General features: G+C 38.1%; 1 protein-coding gene across 1 annotated transcript; it reads left to right on the top strand.

The window, feature by feature from the left end:
• Positions 1–8155: 8155 nt before the first annotated feature.
• LOC127123446 (uncharacterized) lies at positions 8156–8626 on the top strand. Its single transcript, XM_051053665.1, has one exon. It carries the CDS (start codon positions 8156–8158, stop codon positions 8624–8626), a length of 471 nt encoding a protein of 156 aa, XP_050909622.1.
• The last annotated feature ends 10983 nt before the right edge of the window (positions 8627–19609 follow it).

The following is a 19609-nucleotide window of genomic DNA, read 5'->3' on the forward strand; positions in this document are numbered from 1 at the left end:
ATGTAGATGACATATTACTCATTGGAAACGATATCCCTACCCTACAACAAGTAAAGTCTTGGTTGGGGAAATGCTTTTCTATGAAGGACCTAGGTGAAGCAGCCTATATATTAGGAATCAGAATCTATAGAGATAGATCACAATACTGCTTGACCTAAGTCAAAGTACATACATAGACAAAGTGCTGAGACACTTTATGCATGATTCCAACGGTTATGTGTTTTGCTTAAACGGTGGCGATGTGAGCTGGAAAAGTTCAAAGCAAGATACAGTTGTTGATTCTACAACTGAGGCCGAGTATATTACTGCCTCAAGTGCAGCAAAGGAAGCTGTTTGGATCAAAAAGTTCATTAGTGAACTTGGCATAGTTCCTAGCATTGTGGATCCCATTGGTCTCTACTGTGATAACAATGGTGCTATCGCACAAGCCAAGGAGCCTAGATCTCACCAACGATCCAAACACATACTTAGGCGTTATCATCTCATTCGAGAGATAATAGATAGAGGAGATGTGAAAATATGCAGAGTACCTACACTTGACAATATTGCTGACCCACTGACAAAGCCTCTTGCGCAGCAGAAGCATGATGGCCATACTAGATCTATGGGTAATAAGGGTATGCCTGATTGGCTCTAGTGCTAGTGGGAGATTGTTGGTGTAAGCCCTAGAGGCCAATACTTTTGGTACTTGTATCGAATTATTTATTAATAATAAAAGGCATTTTTTTTATTATGGTTGATTAATAAAGTCCCTGGAATAGATAGTCCATTTAATGTATTAAGTGTGACTTAATCATGAGAACACATTAAACATAAGGACACTATTCTTAAAGTATCCGTAGTCGAGCTTTAGTGTGAAGTGGGATAACATTAAAGCATGAAGACTATTATGTTTGTAGACTGATGATCACATCTCATGGATCATGGATAAAGAGTTATCAAGTCTTAAACATAGGTATGAATATTAGGAGTAATATTCATACCGGATTGACCCGCTATGAGAATACTATATAGAAAGTTATGCAAAGTGTCATAAGTTATTCTCATGGTGATAATGGTGTATACCACTCTTCGACCTGAAACCACTATGGACCCTAGATGTGGAGTCGAGTGCTTTATTGTTGATCCAACATTGTCCGTAACTAGATAACCATAAAGACAGTTGATGGGTACTCCACGAAGCATGCTGAGGGACATGAGTGACCTAGATAGAATTTGCCCATCCTGCATAACAGGATAAATGTCTATGGGCCCAATATTGAACTGGACAAGGATGACACGGTCTATGCCTTGTGTTCAATATAGACATAAGGGCAAAAGGGTAATTATACACATAAGTATTATCACAGAAGGAATTGTCAGATCACATGACATTTTCGTGTCTTGGGTAGCAGTGATGTGTTGCTAGATACCGCTCACTATTTATTATGTTAAATACATGATTTAATATAATTGCCAATGCCGCGAAAACCTACAGGGTCACACACAAAGGACGGATTGATGAGAGATAGAGTAACTAAGGAACACCGTAAGGTACGGTGCCCTTAAGTGAATTGTAGAACATCGTAAAGGTACGGTGTACTTAAGTAGAATACGAAATATGGTAAGGTACCATGAGCTTAAGTGATTTTGGGCATATTATAAGATATGGGCCAAAATACACTTAAGTGGGCTTTTTAGCTTGAAGCCCACACAAGTGGTTCTATAAATAGAACCCTTGTGCAGAAGCATTCATTGCGGTTGCATTATTTTCGTTTTCTCTCTCTCTCACTCAAAGCCTTCATTCGTACCAGCTAGCACTGAGATTGAAGGAATTCGTTCGTGTGGATTGAGTAGAGACGTTGTCATTGTTCAACATTCGTGATCGCTCCGTGGATCTGCATCAAAGGTTTTGATCGTCACAAGAGATCAGCACGAAAGTTTTCAATTGTCACAAGAGGTAAATATTCTATCACTGATCATGACCATTCGTAAGGATCTCTAAAGGAGAAAATTTAATTTCCTCTGTGTTTTGGATCGCAATTCTCCTTCACTTGGGAAGGCAAGTACCATGTCTTGAATGATAATAAGATGAAGATGGAGCAGCAGCTAAAGGAGAAGGATGATTTGATTGAGATCTTGGAACAACAAGCTGTGAAGAAACATGAGGAACAAGAAGGTTTACTTCTCTCTAAAGTCCATCCATTTCATGAGTACTCCAGCATACCTCCCACCTCAGGTGCTTGGAAGGGAATCGTCGACAAGCTTATGATCGAGAATGCTCAGCTAAAGAGGCAGAAAAGGAAGCATCAGCCAGCAGCAGGACCTTCTACATATGAGATTCCTTAGGACTCATAGACTTAGATGTTTTCCTCTTGTATTGTTTAGGATCGTTGGAATTGTATTTCATCCTTTGTAATCCCTCAATTGTTTAATAAAAAGAGGTTTTTGTTCAGCTTATACCAAATTTTGTCTCTATAATATTTGCAATAAATTATTGAGTTTCTTAAAAATTAAAGCTCATATTTTGCATATGCATATCATGCATCATTCAAGCACAAGTTCCTGCATTTCAAGAAACTTACACGTGTCTTCTCCCTCCAATAGTCAAACTGAATCACTAGTACAATACTCGAGCCAGTCGTCGGAGAAGGATGAGTCAACTTGAACAAGAAAACCAAGAGCTCAGGGAGGAAGTAATCACCTTGAAAGACAGTTTGGAAAGGCTTACTGCTATGATGGACACTTTGGTGGCTGCTTAGAATCAGTCATCGAACAATTCTAAAGATCCATTGCAACGAACAACAATCTCTGAGAACGTCTCGACGCCCATTCCAGTGGCGGCCGTCAACAATCAACAATATCACATGCCACTTGGTTTCCCTTGGGGCATGCCTCACAGTTATATGCCAACAGGATACCGCCCTCAAAACGTTGAAGCTCTAGTGGTGACTGTTGTGATGTCTCTACCTCCTTCTGTGGTGCATACAACTCCTTATAATGAAGAAAACAGTTTTCACGCTGCTCCAAGCGAAGTTGTGGGAGTAGATGAAAGGTTAGAGGGATTTCAAGATCAGTTCTTAGAAATGCAAAGGGAAATCAACGCTCTTCGAGGTAAGGATCTTTTTGGCAAGACCGCTTCTGAACTCTGCTTGGTTCCTAATGTTCAAATTCCGCCTAAATTCAAAGTACCAGACTTCGAGAAATACAAAGGAAATTCATTCCCTCAAAGTCATTTGGTTATGTATGCTAGGAAGATGTCCACTCAGACTGACAACCATCAGCTTTTGATCCACTACTTTTAAGACAGTTTAACTGGTGTCGCTCTTAAGTGGTACATGGGCTTGGACGGTGCAAAGATTCGTACTTTCAACGACCTTGGTGAAGCTTTTGTTCGTCAATACAAATATATGGTAGATATGGCTCCAGACAGAGATAAACTCCGGGCCATGTCTCAGAAAGACAAAGAGAGTTTTAAGGAATATGCTCAAAGGTGGCGTGAAATTGTTGCATAAATTTTCCCTCCACTTGAAGAGAAAGAGATGACTAAAATCTTTTTGAAAACTCTGAGTTCATTCTACTATGACCGCATGATCGCCAGTGCACCCAGTGATTTCACCGAGATGGTAAACATGGGCATGCGGCTTGAGGAAGCAGTCCGAGAGGGACGTTTGACTAAGGAAGTCGACGCTTCTAGTCATGTTAAGAAATTCGCCAATAATTTCTCCAAAAAGAAAGAATCAGATGTTAGTTTCGTTTCATATGGCAGATAAAGAAGAAAGTATCAACATGTTGCAGCCGTTTCACCAATCATTAGTCCATCAATGGTAGCGCCAATTTATCAGCCACAGTTCTCGCATCAACATCAACAACGTTATCCTCAACAACATCAGCAACAACAACATGTTCAGCAACAACCACCAAATCAGCAATATCAACAGCCTCCACAACAGGCTCGCTCTCAATTCAACAATCAAAATTGTATTCAAAAAAGGCAACAATTTGATCCTATCCCAATGTCCTATGCAGAATTGTTTCCTGCACTGCTAGCTAAAAATCATGTCCAGACAAGGTCTCCACCACCTGTGCCAAAGGACCTTCCCTATTGGTACAAGGCAGATCAATTTTATGCTTACCATCAAGGGGCACCAGGACATAGCATTGAAAAGTGTTTTGGTCTAAAGTTAGATGTTCAGAGGCTCGTCAAGAGTGGTATCCTTTTATTTAAGGACGTAAACCCCAATGTTCAAGTTAATCCTCTACCGCAACATGGTTCAGCCTCAGCTAACATGGTATATGGTTTCCCGAGCAGTTTTTGGATCTATGATGTACGATTGTTGGGAGAGAACTTAGTAAAGAAACACGTCAGATATAGCAAGAATGGTTTTGTGCCTCCACATAACTATGCCTCTTGTAAGGTTTGTTCTAGGAACTCTCAAGGATGTCTAACTGTTGTAACGGATCTCCAGGATCAAATGGACCAAGGTTACATTTAAGCCTACCGAGGCAGAGATTATAATCAAGTCAATATGGTCAATAGTGACAACAAAGCGAATGTCATAGTTCCTCAGTTCAACGACTCTGAGCCTATACAGATTACTTATGACAATCTGAAGACTTCTGTGATTCCTCTGGTCATTAACTTACTGGGCCCAGTTCCCTACCAATCTGATAAAGTTGTTCCTTACAAGTACAATGCTATAATGACTGAGAATGGAAAGGATGTTCCTCTACCCTCCATTGTTAATGTCGTTGATGTAAGCAGAGTCACAAGGAGTGGACGTATATTTGCAAAAAGGATCGAGGATGTCGCAGCAGGAAAGCAGGATCATGTTGAGGTCCCTTTTGAACCGGTTGGCCAATCTGATAACATGAATCTGAAAAGTGATGATGATGAGGTGTCGAAGCTCATCAGGAAAAGTGAATACAATGTGGTGGAATAATTATTGCATACACCTTCCAAGATATCTGTGTTATCTCTGTTGATGAACTCTGAGGCTCACCGTGAAGCTTTGCAGAAAGTCTTAGAACAAGCTTATGTAGACCATGATGTGACGGTTGGACAATTTGATGGTATCGTCGCTAACATCACGGCCTGCAATAACTTGAGTTTCAGTAATGAAGAGCTCCCCGAAGAAGGAAGAAATAATAACATGGCACTAAATATCTCAATCAACTGTATGAGTGACTCTTTTGTCAAGTGTGTTAGTGGATACAGGCTCGTCTCTTAATGTCATGCCGAAGTCGACACTTTCCAGACTTTCTTTTCAAGGTGCTCCTATGAGGAGTAGAGGAATTATTGTCAAAGCTTTTGATGGTTCCAGAAAAATAGTCATTGGAGAAGTTAACCTTCCTATGACCATCGGACCTCATACTTTCCAGATAACATTCCAGGTGATGGACATAGAAGCTGCGTATAGTTGTTTATTGGGTCGGCCTTGGATCCATGAAGCTGAGGCAGTCACTTCCACTCTGCATCAGAAGCTTAAATTTGTGAAGAACGGGAAGCTGGTGACAGTCTGTGGGGAGAAAACACTGGTTGTGAGTCACTTATCATATTTCTCTTATCTTGAACCTGAAGAAGATGTTGGAACTCAATTCCAAGCCCTTTCTTTGATTGACAAAGATGTCAAGAGAGGAGTATCCATCTCTTCATTCAAGGATGCACAACGGCTAGTAAATGATGGTACAACCAATGGTTGGGGAACAATTTTGGATCTCCCAGAAAATAAACACCGAGAGGGTTTAGGCTTTTCTCCTACTTCCAAGAAGATTGCAGAAGGAAGTAGATTTGTTCGTTCAATCAAAGAAACTTTCCATAGTGGAGGGTTCATGAATCCCACTTTGCCAGAAGTTAGTGTCGTCATTAAGGATGATGATTCAGCATGGGAACCCTATTGCGACGATCTTGAATATGATCTTGAGGCAGAAGATGCATATGTGCCTTTCTACTTCCCTCGTCATAGAGAAGTTGAATACATCCTGGGGTCAGAAGACGAAGCAGCTGAAGCCAATGCCATTGTGGAAGACAATCCTAAAGATGTTCCGACCGAATTCATAGCTCAAGGAGTAATTCGCCAAAACTGGACCTCTGTTGATGTTCCTGTTGTTGTTCACATTTCAAAGTAATATTTTGTTGTCTGTTTTTTTTCAAAAAAAATCCTTTCGTTATGCCTAAGGAGAAAGTGACAGTGTTTGGGCTTATGTTTCAAGAATTAAATCAATGAAAATGTTATTTTATTTCCATATTGTCGTTTTTATTGTTTGCTATTTTTTTCTGGAAAAATGGTAATCTAAAAATAAATAAATAAAAACAAATAAACACTTCCAGATAGCTGCACATGACTTCACACTTTTATTTGTTTCTAAAACAAGCATAAAATCACACGTGCAAATTAATTCATGACATATCCATTAAAACCAATGACCCTATGCCCTCTTGCAACTTTGAATTCCCTATGTACGAAGCAAAAGAAGAAGAAGAAGAGGAAAACATTCCAGATGAAATCTCTAGACTGCTCGAAAATGAAGAAAAGACCATTCAGTCATTCAAAGAGCCTATGGAAGTAACCAACTTGGGGTCTGAAGAGGATAGAAAAGAAGTCAAAGTTGGAGCACTGCTCGCGCCATAGGTCAAAGAGAAGATGATAGAGCTTCTCCGAGAATATACTGATGTGTTTGCTTGGTCATACCAAGACATGCCAGGGTTAGACACCGATATTGTGGAGCATCGTTTACCATTGAGGCCAGAGTGTCCACCGATCAAGCAAAAGTTAAGAAGAACTCGACCGGACATGACGATCAAAATCAAAGAGGAAGTGCAAAAGTAGATTGATGCAGGTTTCCTTGTCACATCAGAATATCCACAGTGGTTAGCCAACATTGTGCCAGTTCCCAAGAAGGAAGGAAAGGTTCGCATGTGCGTTGACTATAGAGATCTAAACAAAGCCAGTCCTAAGGATGACTTTCCTCTGCCACACATTGACATGTTGGTCGACAGCACCGCCAAGTTCAAGGTCTTCTCTTTCATGGATGGATTTTCCAGTTACAATCAATTCAAAATGGCACCCGAAGATATGGAAAAAAACAGCTTTTATTACACCTTGGGGCATATTTTGCTACAAAGTAATGCCTTTCAGCTTGAAGAATGCTGGTGCCACCTATCAACGAGCTATGACTACTCTTTTTCATGACATGATGCATAAAGAGATTGAAGTCTATGTAGATGATATGATAGCAAAATCAAAGACTGAGGAAGATCATGTTGAGTATCTTTCGAAATTGTTTCAGCATTTGAGAAAATACAAACTCCACTTGAACCCAAACAAATGCACCTTTTGGGTTCGTTCAGGAAAGCTTTTAGGCTTCATCGTCAGTCAAAAGGGTATTGAAGTTGATCCCGACAAGGTTAAAGCCATTCAGGAAATGCCAACACCTCAAACAGAAAAGCAGGTGAGGGGATTCCTTGGACGTTTGAACTACATTTCGAGGTTCATATCTCATATGACTGCTACTTGTGCTCCCATTTTTAAGATCCTCCGAAAGGATCAGAGTTGTGTTTGGACGGATGATTATCGAAAAGCCTTTGACAGTATCAAAGAGTATTTGATATAACCTCCTATCTTTTCCCCTCCAGTTGAGGGAAGACCATTGATTATGTATCTGACTATACTAGAAGAATCTATGGGCTGTATCTTGGGTCAACAGGATGAAACAGGAAGAAAAGAGTATGCCATCTATTATTTGAGCAAGAAATTCACTGACTGCGAATCCCGATATTCCATGCTAGAGAAAACTTGTTGTGCTCTGGCTTGGGCTGCCAAGCGTCTCCGTCAATATATGATGAGTCACACAACTTGGTTGATATCCAAGATGGATCCGATTAAGTATATATTTGAAAAACCTGCATTGACCGGAAGAATTGCTCGTTGGCAGATGCTCTTGTCCGAATATGACATTGAGTATCACACCCTAAAAGCTATCAAAGGAAGTGTCTTGGCCGATCATTTAGCTCATCAGCCGATCGACGATTATGAGTCTATAAATTTTGAATTTCCAGATGAAGATGTGATGTACTTAAAAGCCAAAGATTGCAATGAACCACTGCCAAATGAAGGGCCAGAGCCAGGTTCTCAATGGGGTTTAATATTTGATGGAGCACTTAATGCTTATGGTAATGGTATTGGGGGCAGTAATCATCACTCCTCATGGCTCACATATCCCTTTTACTGCAAGATTAACATTCAAGTGCACAAACAACATGGCGGAATACGAAGCCTGCATCATGGGTCTAGAAGAAGCCATTGATCTTAGAATAAAATATCTCGATGTTTATGGAGACTCAGCTCTAGTTATCAATCAAATTAAAGGAGAATGGGAAACTCGTCAACCCAGCCTGATCCCATACAAAGACTATGCAAGGAGGTTATCTACTTTCTTCAATAATATTGAATTTCATCACATCCCTCGTGAGGAAAATCAGATGGCAGATGCCTTGGCAACTTTGGCTTCCATGATCATTGTGAATCGTTGGAATGATGTGCCTAAGATCTATGTTATGCGTCTTGATAGACCTGCTCATGTATTTGCAATGGAAGAAGTCCCTGATGACAAGCCATGGTACCATGACATCGAGTGTTATCTCTAGAGTCAAGAATACCCACCTGGGGCATCAAACAAAGATAAGAAGACCTTGAGAAGACTGGCTAATAACTTCTTTCTGAATGAAAAAGTGTTATACAAGAGAAACTTTGACATGGTTCTGCTCAGATGCGTGGATAAACACGAAGCAGACCTGTTGATGCAAGAAGTTCATAAAGGTTCCTTTGGTACTCACTCCAACGGACATGCAATGGCTAAAAAAATGTTAAGAGAGGGTTACTATTGGCTGACAATGGAAGCTGGTTATTGCAAGTATGTGAAGAAGTGTCACAAATGCCAGATTTATGCTGACAAGATACATGTACCTCCGACTCTCCTCAACATTCTCTCTTCTCCATGGCCTTTCTCTATGTGGGGCATCGATATGATTGGTATGATTGAACCCAAAGCTTCCAACGGACATCGTTTCATTCTGGTGGCTATTGATTATTTCACAAAGTGGGTTGAAGCAGCCTCATACGCAAATGTGACCAAGCAGGTGGTAGTTAGATTTATCAAGAATCAACTTATTTGTCGTTATGGTGTGCCAAGCAAAACCATCACTGATAATGGTTCAAACCTGAACAATAAAATGATGAAGGAAATGTGTGAAGAGTTCAAGATTGAACATCATAATTCCTCTCCCTACAGACCTAAGATGAACGGTGATGTTGAAGCTATCAACAAGAACATCAAGAAGATCATTCAGAAGATGGTAGTGACATATAAGAACTGGCATGAGATGCTCCATTTTGCTCTGCATGGATATCGTACGTCCGTCCGCACTTCAACAGGGGAAACCCCCTTTTCTCTTGTCTATGGCATGGAAGCAGTGCTCCCAATAGAAGTAGAGATCCCGTCAATGTGTGTCTTGATGGAAGCTAAGTTATCTGAAGCTGAATGGTGTCAAAGCAGGTATGACCAACTGAATTTGATTGAAGAAAAGAGGATGACGACTTTATGCCATGGTCAGTTATATCAGCAGAGAATGAAGAAAGTATTCGACAAGAAGGTTCGACCTCACGTATTCAGAGAAGGTGACCTTGTGCTTAAAAAGATTCAATCTTTCATATCTGATTCTAGGGGCAAGTGGACTCCTAATTATGATTGCCCATATGTTGTCAAGAAAGCCTTCTCTGGGGGGGCCTTGATTCTTACAAATATGGATGGTGAGGAGCTCCCACGTCCTGTGAATACTGACGCAGTCAAGAAATACTTCGCCTAGAAAAATAAAAGAATAGCTCACTAAGTTGAAAACCCAAAAAGGAGGCTTAGGCAAAAATGAGGGTCTTGGTGAACTGAAAACCTGAAATGGCGGTCCAGGCAAAAATTAGAGACATAAACAGAAAATGATTATTCTGGTAGATTGAAAACCTGAAAAGGCAATCTAGGCAAAACAAAGGATTATGGCAAGTAACTGCATCAGATCAGATTGGATCACTTGAAGAAACGTCTGTGTGTCAAAGCTCTCAATTGGCTCTTATCAGAAGCCCAAATACATATGGAATTCAAATTTGTTAGGGAGAATAGTTTTATTGTATTTTAATGTAGCCTTTTCCCATATTAGCATTTTTCTAACTTTGTAAATATCCATGGGATCACACCATTTGCGGATCACCATTCTATCAATAAAATTCAAGACTTATCCATTTATTGGCAATCCTTATTTTATTTTTGCTCCACAAAAATATCATTTTTACTTTGATAAAAATTCTTGAAACGAATATTTGAAAAAAATTGTTTTTTCAAAATAAGATTTTGTTTTGATTTGTGAATGCAAAAAAAAAACGTCCATAGTTAAATCCCCAAGCGGTGAGTAAGTTGTGAAGTGTTGGATATCAGAACTCAATGTTCCCCAACAAAGTGCTAAGCCTGGATTTTCTATCAAGTTTTAAAATAAATAGTCAAGCTTTTTCAGCGATCTTCATTATCCCCGGTGGAAGCTGCAAATTTTGATGATGTCCCCGGAAGAATCATTTTGAAGGTTTTCCTGACCAATCTAGACCCGTCTTTGGTAGAGTCTACATGTTTTATTTTATTTTCTAAGTGAAGTCTTCTTCTCTAGAGAAATTGAAACCCTACAATAAGATCTTTTCTCTATCAAAGGTTGACATTTCATCCCCATACGAAGCATCTTCCTCTCCCTATAGAGAATTGGACCTCGTGACGAGACTTTTTCCTTTGATGACCTTTAACTCATCTCCAAGGATGTTTTCCACCTTAACGAGATTAGCCAAGCTCATGTTGAGCTATGAAACATATTATGTCACCAACGTGTCTGTTTTGTCTATTTTTGTCAGCATAAATATAACGTGCATACATGAATATATACATACATGCATATATATCATGAATAACCAAATTCACATCCATTTTGCATTCCTTGATGACATTTACCTTAATTTCTTGGAATATGTTTATCCTTGGGTGTTATGTTTCCTTCCCCATAGGAGTCGTCAACCTTAAGTAGAAAGTTTACATCCTTTCTAATTCCCCACCAAGTTCATTCCTCGCGGAAGATGTTTGCTTTAGTTGTCCTTTTCCATCTTTGGATAGGATAAAAATCCCAATTGAGCTTCATTCCCCATTGGTAGAGTCTTGCTTGATTTCTTTTCCTCTCAAGTTGTTCCTGGAGTGATCCAAATATTTGGAAATTAATGGTGAATCTCTCTAGGTGGTTAAACCTAGACCGAGAGTGCATTTATTTTGCATTGTCTCCCCAGGAGAAGCATTTTTCATTATCGCCAATGAAGACATATCCTTTTGACCAGTGTGAACACAAGTGGTTATCTCTTTTGAGAAGCTTGTCTATTTCGAAGGAATTATCAATATATAGGTTTTCTTCCATCAGATGGTTTTTCTCTCCAAAGAAGTTTGATGAAGACTTCCAACAGGTAATTGTCTCTTTATTTGAGAAGCCTGTTTCATGATCTCTGATCCCTAATAAGTAGCTATCTTTTTCCGAGAAGCTTATTGACTCCCGTTATGGATAACAAATGGCAGCCTCTTTTTGAGAAGTTTGTTTATCCCCCAATGAATTTATCAACATATCAAACGTTATTTCCAACAAATGGCCATCTCCCAAGAAAATTTCGTCTGAGAAGTTTGTTGAAGACTACTACAAGCACCTTTCTTTTATCACATGACTTTATATCCCCGGTAAGGTATTCTGTTACAAGGACTTATATCACCAGTGAGGTGTTAGTCACAGCCAATGGTACTTTCCCCAGTAAATCACGGTGGAAGTTTATTGAAGACCCTTACTATGATTTTCTCTTATTTGAGAATTCCAGATTTTTATTGTATTAACTGACCCACATCCTTCGAAGATACCCGGTGAAGTTACTTCTCTTTCCCCCAACAAGTGGTCACCTTTTTAGGAGCTTGTTCATTGATCCTTTCCAAGAGAAAGACTTGGTTAAAGAAGAAACCAAAGCCCGTTCGCTGGCTTACGACCCAAATCGCAGATAAGTTTACTTTTCATTTTCTAAGTAGAATACTTAAGTAAAGAAGAAGCTGAATCATGTTTTGATCATGTAAGCTTATTCAGACTCGTTATTTGAACAGGTGGTCATCTCTACCTTTGAGAAACCTGTTGCGAAAGCTAGAACTCGTTATTTGAACAGATTGTCATCTCTAGCTTTGAGAAACCTGTTGTGAAGATATTTCTTCAGTTGAAGTCATGATCATTTGGAATGATCTATTCCCCAGGGAGCCCGGATCCATTGGAATTTGAAAATCGGAGTTGTAATCTTTTCCTCGGTGGAATTTCCTTTTGTCTGTCCCCGTAGTGGTGTTCCTTTATCCCTATATGTTTTATCAACTAATATTACTCCCCTGTGACATTGTTCCTCATAGAATTCTTGAGTCCTGCATGCATATCATATCATAAGCATTTGGTGGCCTCTTAGGGCCAAAAATCGTGCATGTTTGTATTTAAATCTCTTCAATCACGTTGAGATGAAAATTCCAATATTCATATCCCCATATTAAAGAAACTTAAATAGGGGCATCTATCATACCCTAATTTTCAACCCTAAGATGCCACCATCATTTGTATCATTTGCATGACATCTAGCATCTTTGCACTACTAACCTATTGAAAATACAAAAAGATTTTCTACTTTGTTTGTCTTAAGCTAGGGTTTTGCACCAAGAGCTTTCAAAGATTGATCAATCAAGACTTGGCATGAGTTTTAACATTTCAAACTCCTTATCCTTCCCAAGTAATCAAGTGACTTCCATCAATAAGAATCAATTTCAAGATCATTCCATCTCAAATTTATCAAGGCCAGAGTTCATCTGACACCCTCAGCTAGGGTTTTGACCCAAAGTCACCTGGTTGACTTTTTAGCCAAGGCATGATCCCAAAGCTTGAAGTATGGTTCAAATACTTCAAATACATCATAAGTGATTCATTCACATCATCCAATATTCCTAAGATATCTCATTCATTAAATATTGCAAGAATTGGATTCATCCGATACAAAGTCAACTAAGGCAAAGTCAAAGTTTGACTTTCGATATTTTTGGTCAACCATGGACTTCTCAACTCAAGGATAATTAAAATATGGTTGATGGATGCATTTGATCAAGAGTAAACAAGAAATTTGAGGTTACTTGCAAAAAGGGCAAGATTTGGTTTTGTGAAATTTTCTAAGTTATGAAAAAATACATGTTCAAGTACCCATCTTTCCAAGGCCATAACTTGTGATCCAGGTCACCATTTTCTTTGCTTCAATGATCATATTAAAGGTATTACTTTATACTTCAAATTTTTCCTTGATGATTAATTCCCAAAAAATGCAAGGATTTCAAGTTATGAAGCCATGAAGTTGGTACCATGAACTTAAAACACTTAGAAAAATCTTCAACCAAATCTGCCTTCAAAAAGTGGCTTACTTGATCATCACTTTTCACCATGACACACATTGATTCAAGGAAAACTACCAACATTAAAGTTGTATAGGATGGTCTTAGCTTTCCAAAATGTCCAAGATCGGGAAATTATCATGTTTGAGCTAGGAGTTTCGAAGAGTTGAAGTTGGCTCTCCAAATCTAAATTTTGGGTCATTTTCATGACAAATTCATCATGTAACCTTGAGCCTAAGCTACATGATCATGCTTTACAGTCTATCTTGCTTCTAAATCCCACCTTAATCAGAAGATTACACAAGTCTTTGATGCATTACACAAGGGATTGAGTCATTAACCAAGTCTTATTGCCATATTTGGAAGGTTTTGCAAAAAGCTTCATATCCATTTTGATAAAGGCCAACTTTTCCAACCACTCTTGCATTGAGCTTCTAACTTGTTTCTTCTAATCACGCTTAACCTCTAAACCAGAAGCAACATCCTAAAAGTACCTCTAAACTCCTTCTTTCACTCCACCTTTTCATCATGATCCATTATGATTTTTTGTGCAAAATGAAACCAAGTCACCAAACTAGCATTCCAATTGAACCAAGATTGATTTCTGCAAGTTACATGAACCATATGGAGCCTCTATAAATAGAGAGACAAGCCTCATAACTCAACACACCAGAGTTGGCACAAAAACTCCATTGTAGCAAATTCTCTAAACCTCAAACTTCCAAATTCCATTGTGCTTGTGTTTTCTCCAAACCAACACTTCAAGCAACTTCTAAATATCCATTAGAAGTTGTCCAAACACTTGAACAACTTCTGTAACAGCCCTACCATCATCTTCCAAATCACATTTTCATAACTTGCAAATTGATTTGGAAAGGAAGAACCAAGCACTCTCAGCTCAAGTCAGGCATTCAAACACCTTCTTAGAGGTGTAAGGAAGTTGTTCAGATCATAAAATCACATCTGGAACACCCCTACTCCAAAGGACGATTTTCATTTTTGAGGTATGTATTCATTTCTGCAATTTATGATTTAAGGCACCATTTTGCATCATTCTTGTTACCATTACACTTGCCAAGATGTCAGGAACAAAACCCCTATGATCATTGGTCTTAATCGGTGAGGTTTGGAATTTAACTTTAAATTCAATTTTTAGGATTCATATGCATTTTGTTTGATTTCTGGATATTTATGAAAAATAAATGAAATTGGTGAGTACCATTAGATTCCTTGCGAAATTCTAAGCAGTTTTGGTCTTTACAACTTTTGATTTCGTTAAGAATTGAGAGAGTTAGAGCTTTGACAATAAGTGAAAATGGTGTAAACTATGGACTACAGGATTAATGAGGAAGATGAAGTTTGGAGCCATTTTTTTTAATTTTAAAAGTCACTTTAATATATATTTTAATTGATGTAATTGAATACATGAATTGGCATTGTGACCCAGTGGTAAAACATTGGTTTGTGGGGTTACTGGGTGTGGGTTCGAACTTGTATAGTGTAATGATTTTTTTTGTTTTCACTTGTTAAATGTTCATTTTTCTTCATAACTTCAAATATCCATAACTTCATGATCCCTTAACATTTTTGACCCATTCTTTTTGCCATGTGTTCATGAGAATGTCTATTTTATGATGACACCAAAAAAAACCCCAAAAAAATATTATTTATTTCACCACTTTTGATTGATAGAAAAACATGTGTTTTAAGTGTTTTTTTTAGGCTCCTAATTGATTCTTTCGGCTTATGTATTATTTGTTCTTGATGTTGAAAGTTTGTATGATTAAAGAATATTCTTTTACATGTTTATTGTTATCCTTAACATGTTTGAACTTTATTATTTTCATACAATGTATCAATTGATTCACCTTGAAAACATGTTTGAATGAATAGTTAGAAGGTGATTAGGTTTCCACTTAAGTTTGGTCTTATCATGAACTTTGATTCAAGTCTAATGTTTATTTTGTGAAGACTTATAATGTGATGCATGTTTGACCTAAATTAGTTCATGTTGTGTTTACCATGTACCAATGAATGCTTTTACCATGTTAAGTATGATTTTGTCTTCACCATTAATATGTTGTGTCTTGTGATGTTGTGTGAAACTTCGTCATGTCTTGTTTATACTTATCTCAATGCCTAAAAAACCATGTTTAATATTGTCATCCATACCTTGTGATTTCCATTGTATTTATCCATATTTTATGCCTTAATGTTAATGCATGTTCAACCTTGTTATTGTTTATATCCAAGGGAAAGGAATCATGACATTTTTGTCATTTTGCATGTGTGTGTTCATCTGCATTCTATACAATTTTGCTTCCCCTTAATCCAAAAACTTCTAGATAAAATCTTAGGTTCCCCTCAATTTAAACCTTAGGATTCTATCTCTCTCTCCTTCTTATAACCACTTTCATATAAACTTTGACTTAGGTGATTATTTCTCTTTTTATTTTTTAATCAAATGCTTCAAAACACTTAAGCATATTCAAAGATCTTTTCATAAGACCTAAAAAACACAAACTTAATTCAAACCCTTTTGCCACTTTGGCTTTTCCATGTTTAAAACCTTTTCATAAAAGTATTATACATGAGTCATCCCTAGTTGAGATTTAAATCTCCTACCCCATAACATTGTTGAGCTTGATATTGATTCTTTTCCATTTGGAAGAAGTATGTGCATACTTGTTGATTCTATATCCAAGTGAGAGCCCTTCTTTCAATTTGATGCAAAGATATATCTTCCACATGTTTGTGGTGGTTTAAATGTGAGTTTTCTCCTTAAGATGACAATTTGTCTCTTTCTCATAAAATCAACCCCAACAAATCCCTTCTTACTTTTGAACCCGAACTACGAGGTTTTGATCCTTCACGGGTACGTAGGCATAAGACTCAATGTCTTTCCAAATCGTCAAACAAAAAAATGTTCCTTTTCTCATCTCCCCAATCAAATAGCAAACAATTTTAAAACAAATACATATATCTAAAAGGTTCCTGTAGAGTACTACAGATGATTAGGGTGCTGATACCTTCCCTTTTTATAACACACCCCGGTACCTTTAGAATCTCCCCCCTTTTCGCTTAGCTTAAGTTTTAATCTTCTAGCTTTGCATATACATATTGGGTTTATTTTTGAATCTTTTCCCCTTCCCTTGGATAAATTAAAGTTCGGTGGTGATATTTTGATTCATGAGTCAAGTCTAATCAATAGCTTGATCTTCGATTCTTCACCGCGACACAGGGGCAACCCCTTTCTCTCTCATTTATAGTATGGAAACTGTGCTCCCCGTGGAGGTTGAGATCCCTTCATTACGTGTCTTAATGGAAGCCAAGTTGACAGAAGTTGTATGGTGTCATACCAGATATGATCAACTGAATTTGATTGAAGAGAAGAGATTGATTGCCATGTGTCATGGTCAGTTATATCAGCAGAGAATGAAGAAAGCTTTTGATAAAAAGGTCAATCCTCGTGTGTTCAGAGAAGGTGACCTTGTGCTCAAGAAGATTCTATATTTTAAACCTGATGCTAGGGGCAAATGGACTCCTAATTATGAAGGCCCATATGTTGTTAATAGAGCCTTTTCGGGCGGTGCTTTGATGCTTACAACTATGGATGGTGAAGAGTTCACTAGTCCTGTGAATGCCGATGCAGTCAAGAAATACTTCACCTAAAAAATAAAAGAATAGCTCACTAAGTTGAAAACCCGAAAGAGTGGCTTAGGCAAAAATGAACGTCTCGGTGGATTGAAAACCTGAAAGGGCGATCCAGGCAAAAATTAGAGACATAAAATAGAAAATTTATCCCGGTAGATTGAGTACCCCACCTTAGGTCCCGGTCATTGAAATAGTTTTGAGCAAGTCATTTGGTTTTGGTTCATCATTCTGAATTAAAGACAAGAGCACAACTGATTTCAAAGTTGGTAGGGAGAATAGTGATCATTGTATTCAATGTAGCATTTTTCCATGTAAATTACCATTCTCGAACTTTGTAAAGATCCATGGAGTCCCGTCATTTACGAACTACCATTCTATTAAATAAAGTTGAGCTTTTATCTAATTATTTATATTCTTATTTACTTCTGTTAAATAAAATTGAATTTTTATGATGATAATTTTGAAATAGATTAATGTGTAAATTATTTTTTTAAAAATAATAAAAGCAGTCATTTTAAGAATATCCGGTTTCAGTAAGGAATGTCAACAATAATTTGAGAATAGGTAAGTTTTAAAGTGTGAAGCATTGTTGGTCTTCCCCAAGCAGTTGGTTTGGTAACTATTTTCCTCCCCAACAGTTCGTCATATATCCCCTCCTTGGTCGATGAGTTTCTCCCTGAATGGTTTCGTATTCCCAGTAGAGTTGGTGAGTCTCATCTCCAATTGAGCTGATGATCGATCCCCTTTGCAAACCCATATTCCCCAGCTGAGGTGCTCATGTTTTGTATCCCCTAGTTTATGATTTGAAGGTTTGGCCCCTGGATATTCAGAACCTTTATTTGGTTTTCAGATCCCCATTTGCATTTGTTTGTGTTGCATAACCACGATAGTTTCTCCCATGTGTGAGTTAGATCCGGTTGTCTTTGCCTTGGAATTGGTTTATTTCACAATTTTCGAGAAGAATTCGGTGATTATTGAGGAACTTGTTAGTCTTCCAGATCTCAGCATCCCCAGCATTTTACTCAATTCCCCACTCAGAGTTTTACCTCTGATATTCCCCGGTGGAGTTGTCTTTTGATGAAAGTTACCTCTCTCTCGGCAGTATTTGGTTTTGAGCAATATTTGATTTTTGTCCCATGCAAGGTTGTCTCCCATTTAGCATGGTGTTTACTTAAAATTCCTCGTAGTATTGATAATCTGGATTCTCAACAGATCCTTTCTCTATCCTCGACATGTTTGGTTGATCATCCTTCATCATGCATAAAACTCAACATCAAATATTTCATTATGCATTCTATCGCATTGATTTATCTTTTGATCCCCCGCTTTGGTGATATTATTTTCCCATGCAGATTTGGTGTGTTTGTCCTCCTTCAACTGTAGAGTGTCAGCCCCTTAAGCAGAAAGAGTTTAACCTTTCTCATTCCCCACTGAGTTATTTCCTCATGGATGATTGTTATTTCAGTTTCCTCCCCCAATTAGTTATCTGGATGGAACATTCCCCTTGAGTTATACCCTTATTGGGTTGAGTCTTTGCTTAACCGTTTCTTTCTAGTTATTGTCTAGATAGATATTTTAGTTCCCCGGGAGTCTATTACCCAGTAACTAGTAATATTCGTCTTGGTGTTGAGTACATTACTTTTGCCCAATACCCGGTAAAATGTAATCTACTTCCTTTATTTTCCCCAACAGATTTATTTTCACGTTTCCCCGACAGTTTATCCTTGATATGTCTGTCCTAACCGGTGACGAATATTCTTCCTTTTTGGTTTTCTACCTAGTAAAAAGGTAGTTATAATCCCTACTTTTATTCCCCCAGAGAGTTAACCCTTTATATGTTCACTTTAACCAGTGACAGATTTTCTCCTCTTTGCGGTCTTCTGCCCGGTAACTGGTAGATATAAATCCTACTTTTCCACTAAGAGTTAATCCTTGATATGTTCACTATAACCATTGACAGATTCTCTCTATTTTTGTGGTCTTCTTCCCAGTAACTGGAAGTTGTAAATCCCATTTCCTTTGCTGAGTCTATCCTTGATATGTTCATCCTAACCAATGACAAATATTCTCTATATGTGGTCTTCTGCCTAGTAAGCGGTAGTTGTAATCCCTATTTCTTCCTAGTAGTTTATCCTTGATATGTTTACCCTAACCGGTAATGGATATTCTTCCTCATTCCCCATGTGGTTTATCCTTGACATGTTCATCCTAACCGATGACGAATATTCTTCCTTTGATTTTATCCTTGATATATTCACTTTAACCAAGTGACAGATACTCTCTTTTTGGTCTTCTGCCCAGTAACAGGTAGTTGTAAATCCTATTTGATCTTTTCTCCTCGGTAGGCCATTCTTACCCAGTAACCGGTAATAAATACGCCTCTTTTTCCTCAGCGAGTCATCCTTGATATGTTTACCCTAATTGGTAACAGATGTCCCTTTGTCCGAGTGTATTATCTTCCTAC

Source organism: Lathyrus oleraceus, chromosome 2, assembly GCF_024323335.1.
Source record: "Lathyrus oleraceus cultivar Zhongwan6 chromosome 2, CAAS_Psat_ZW6_1.0, whole genome shotgun sequence".
Taxonomy (NCBI): Eukaryota; Viridiplantae; Streptophyta; class Magnoliopsida; order Fabales; family Fabaceae; genus Lathyrus; species Lathyrus oleraceus.

What these genes read in the sequence shown, in the direction of transcription:
- LOC127123446 (XM_051053665.1), top strand. Translation starts at nt 8,156, where the DNA reads ATGGTATTGGGGGCAGTAATCATCACTCCTCATGGCTCACATATCCCT.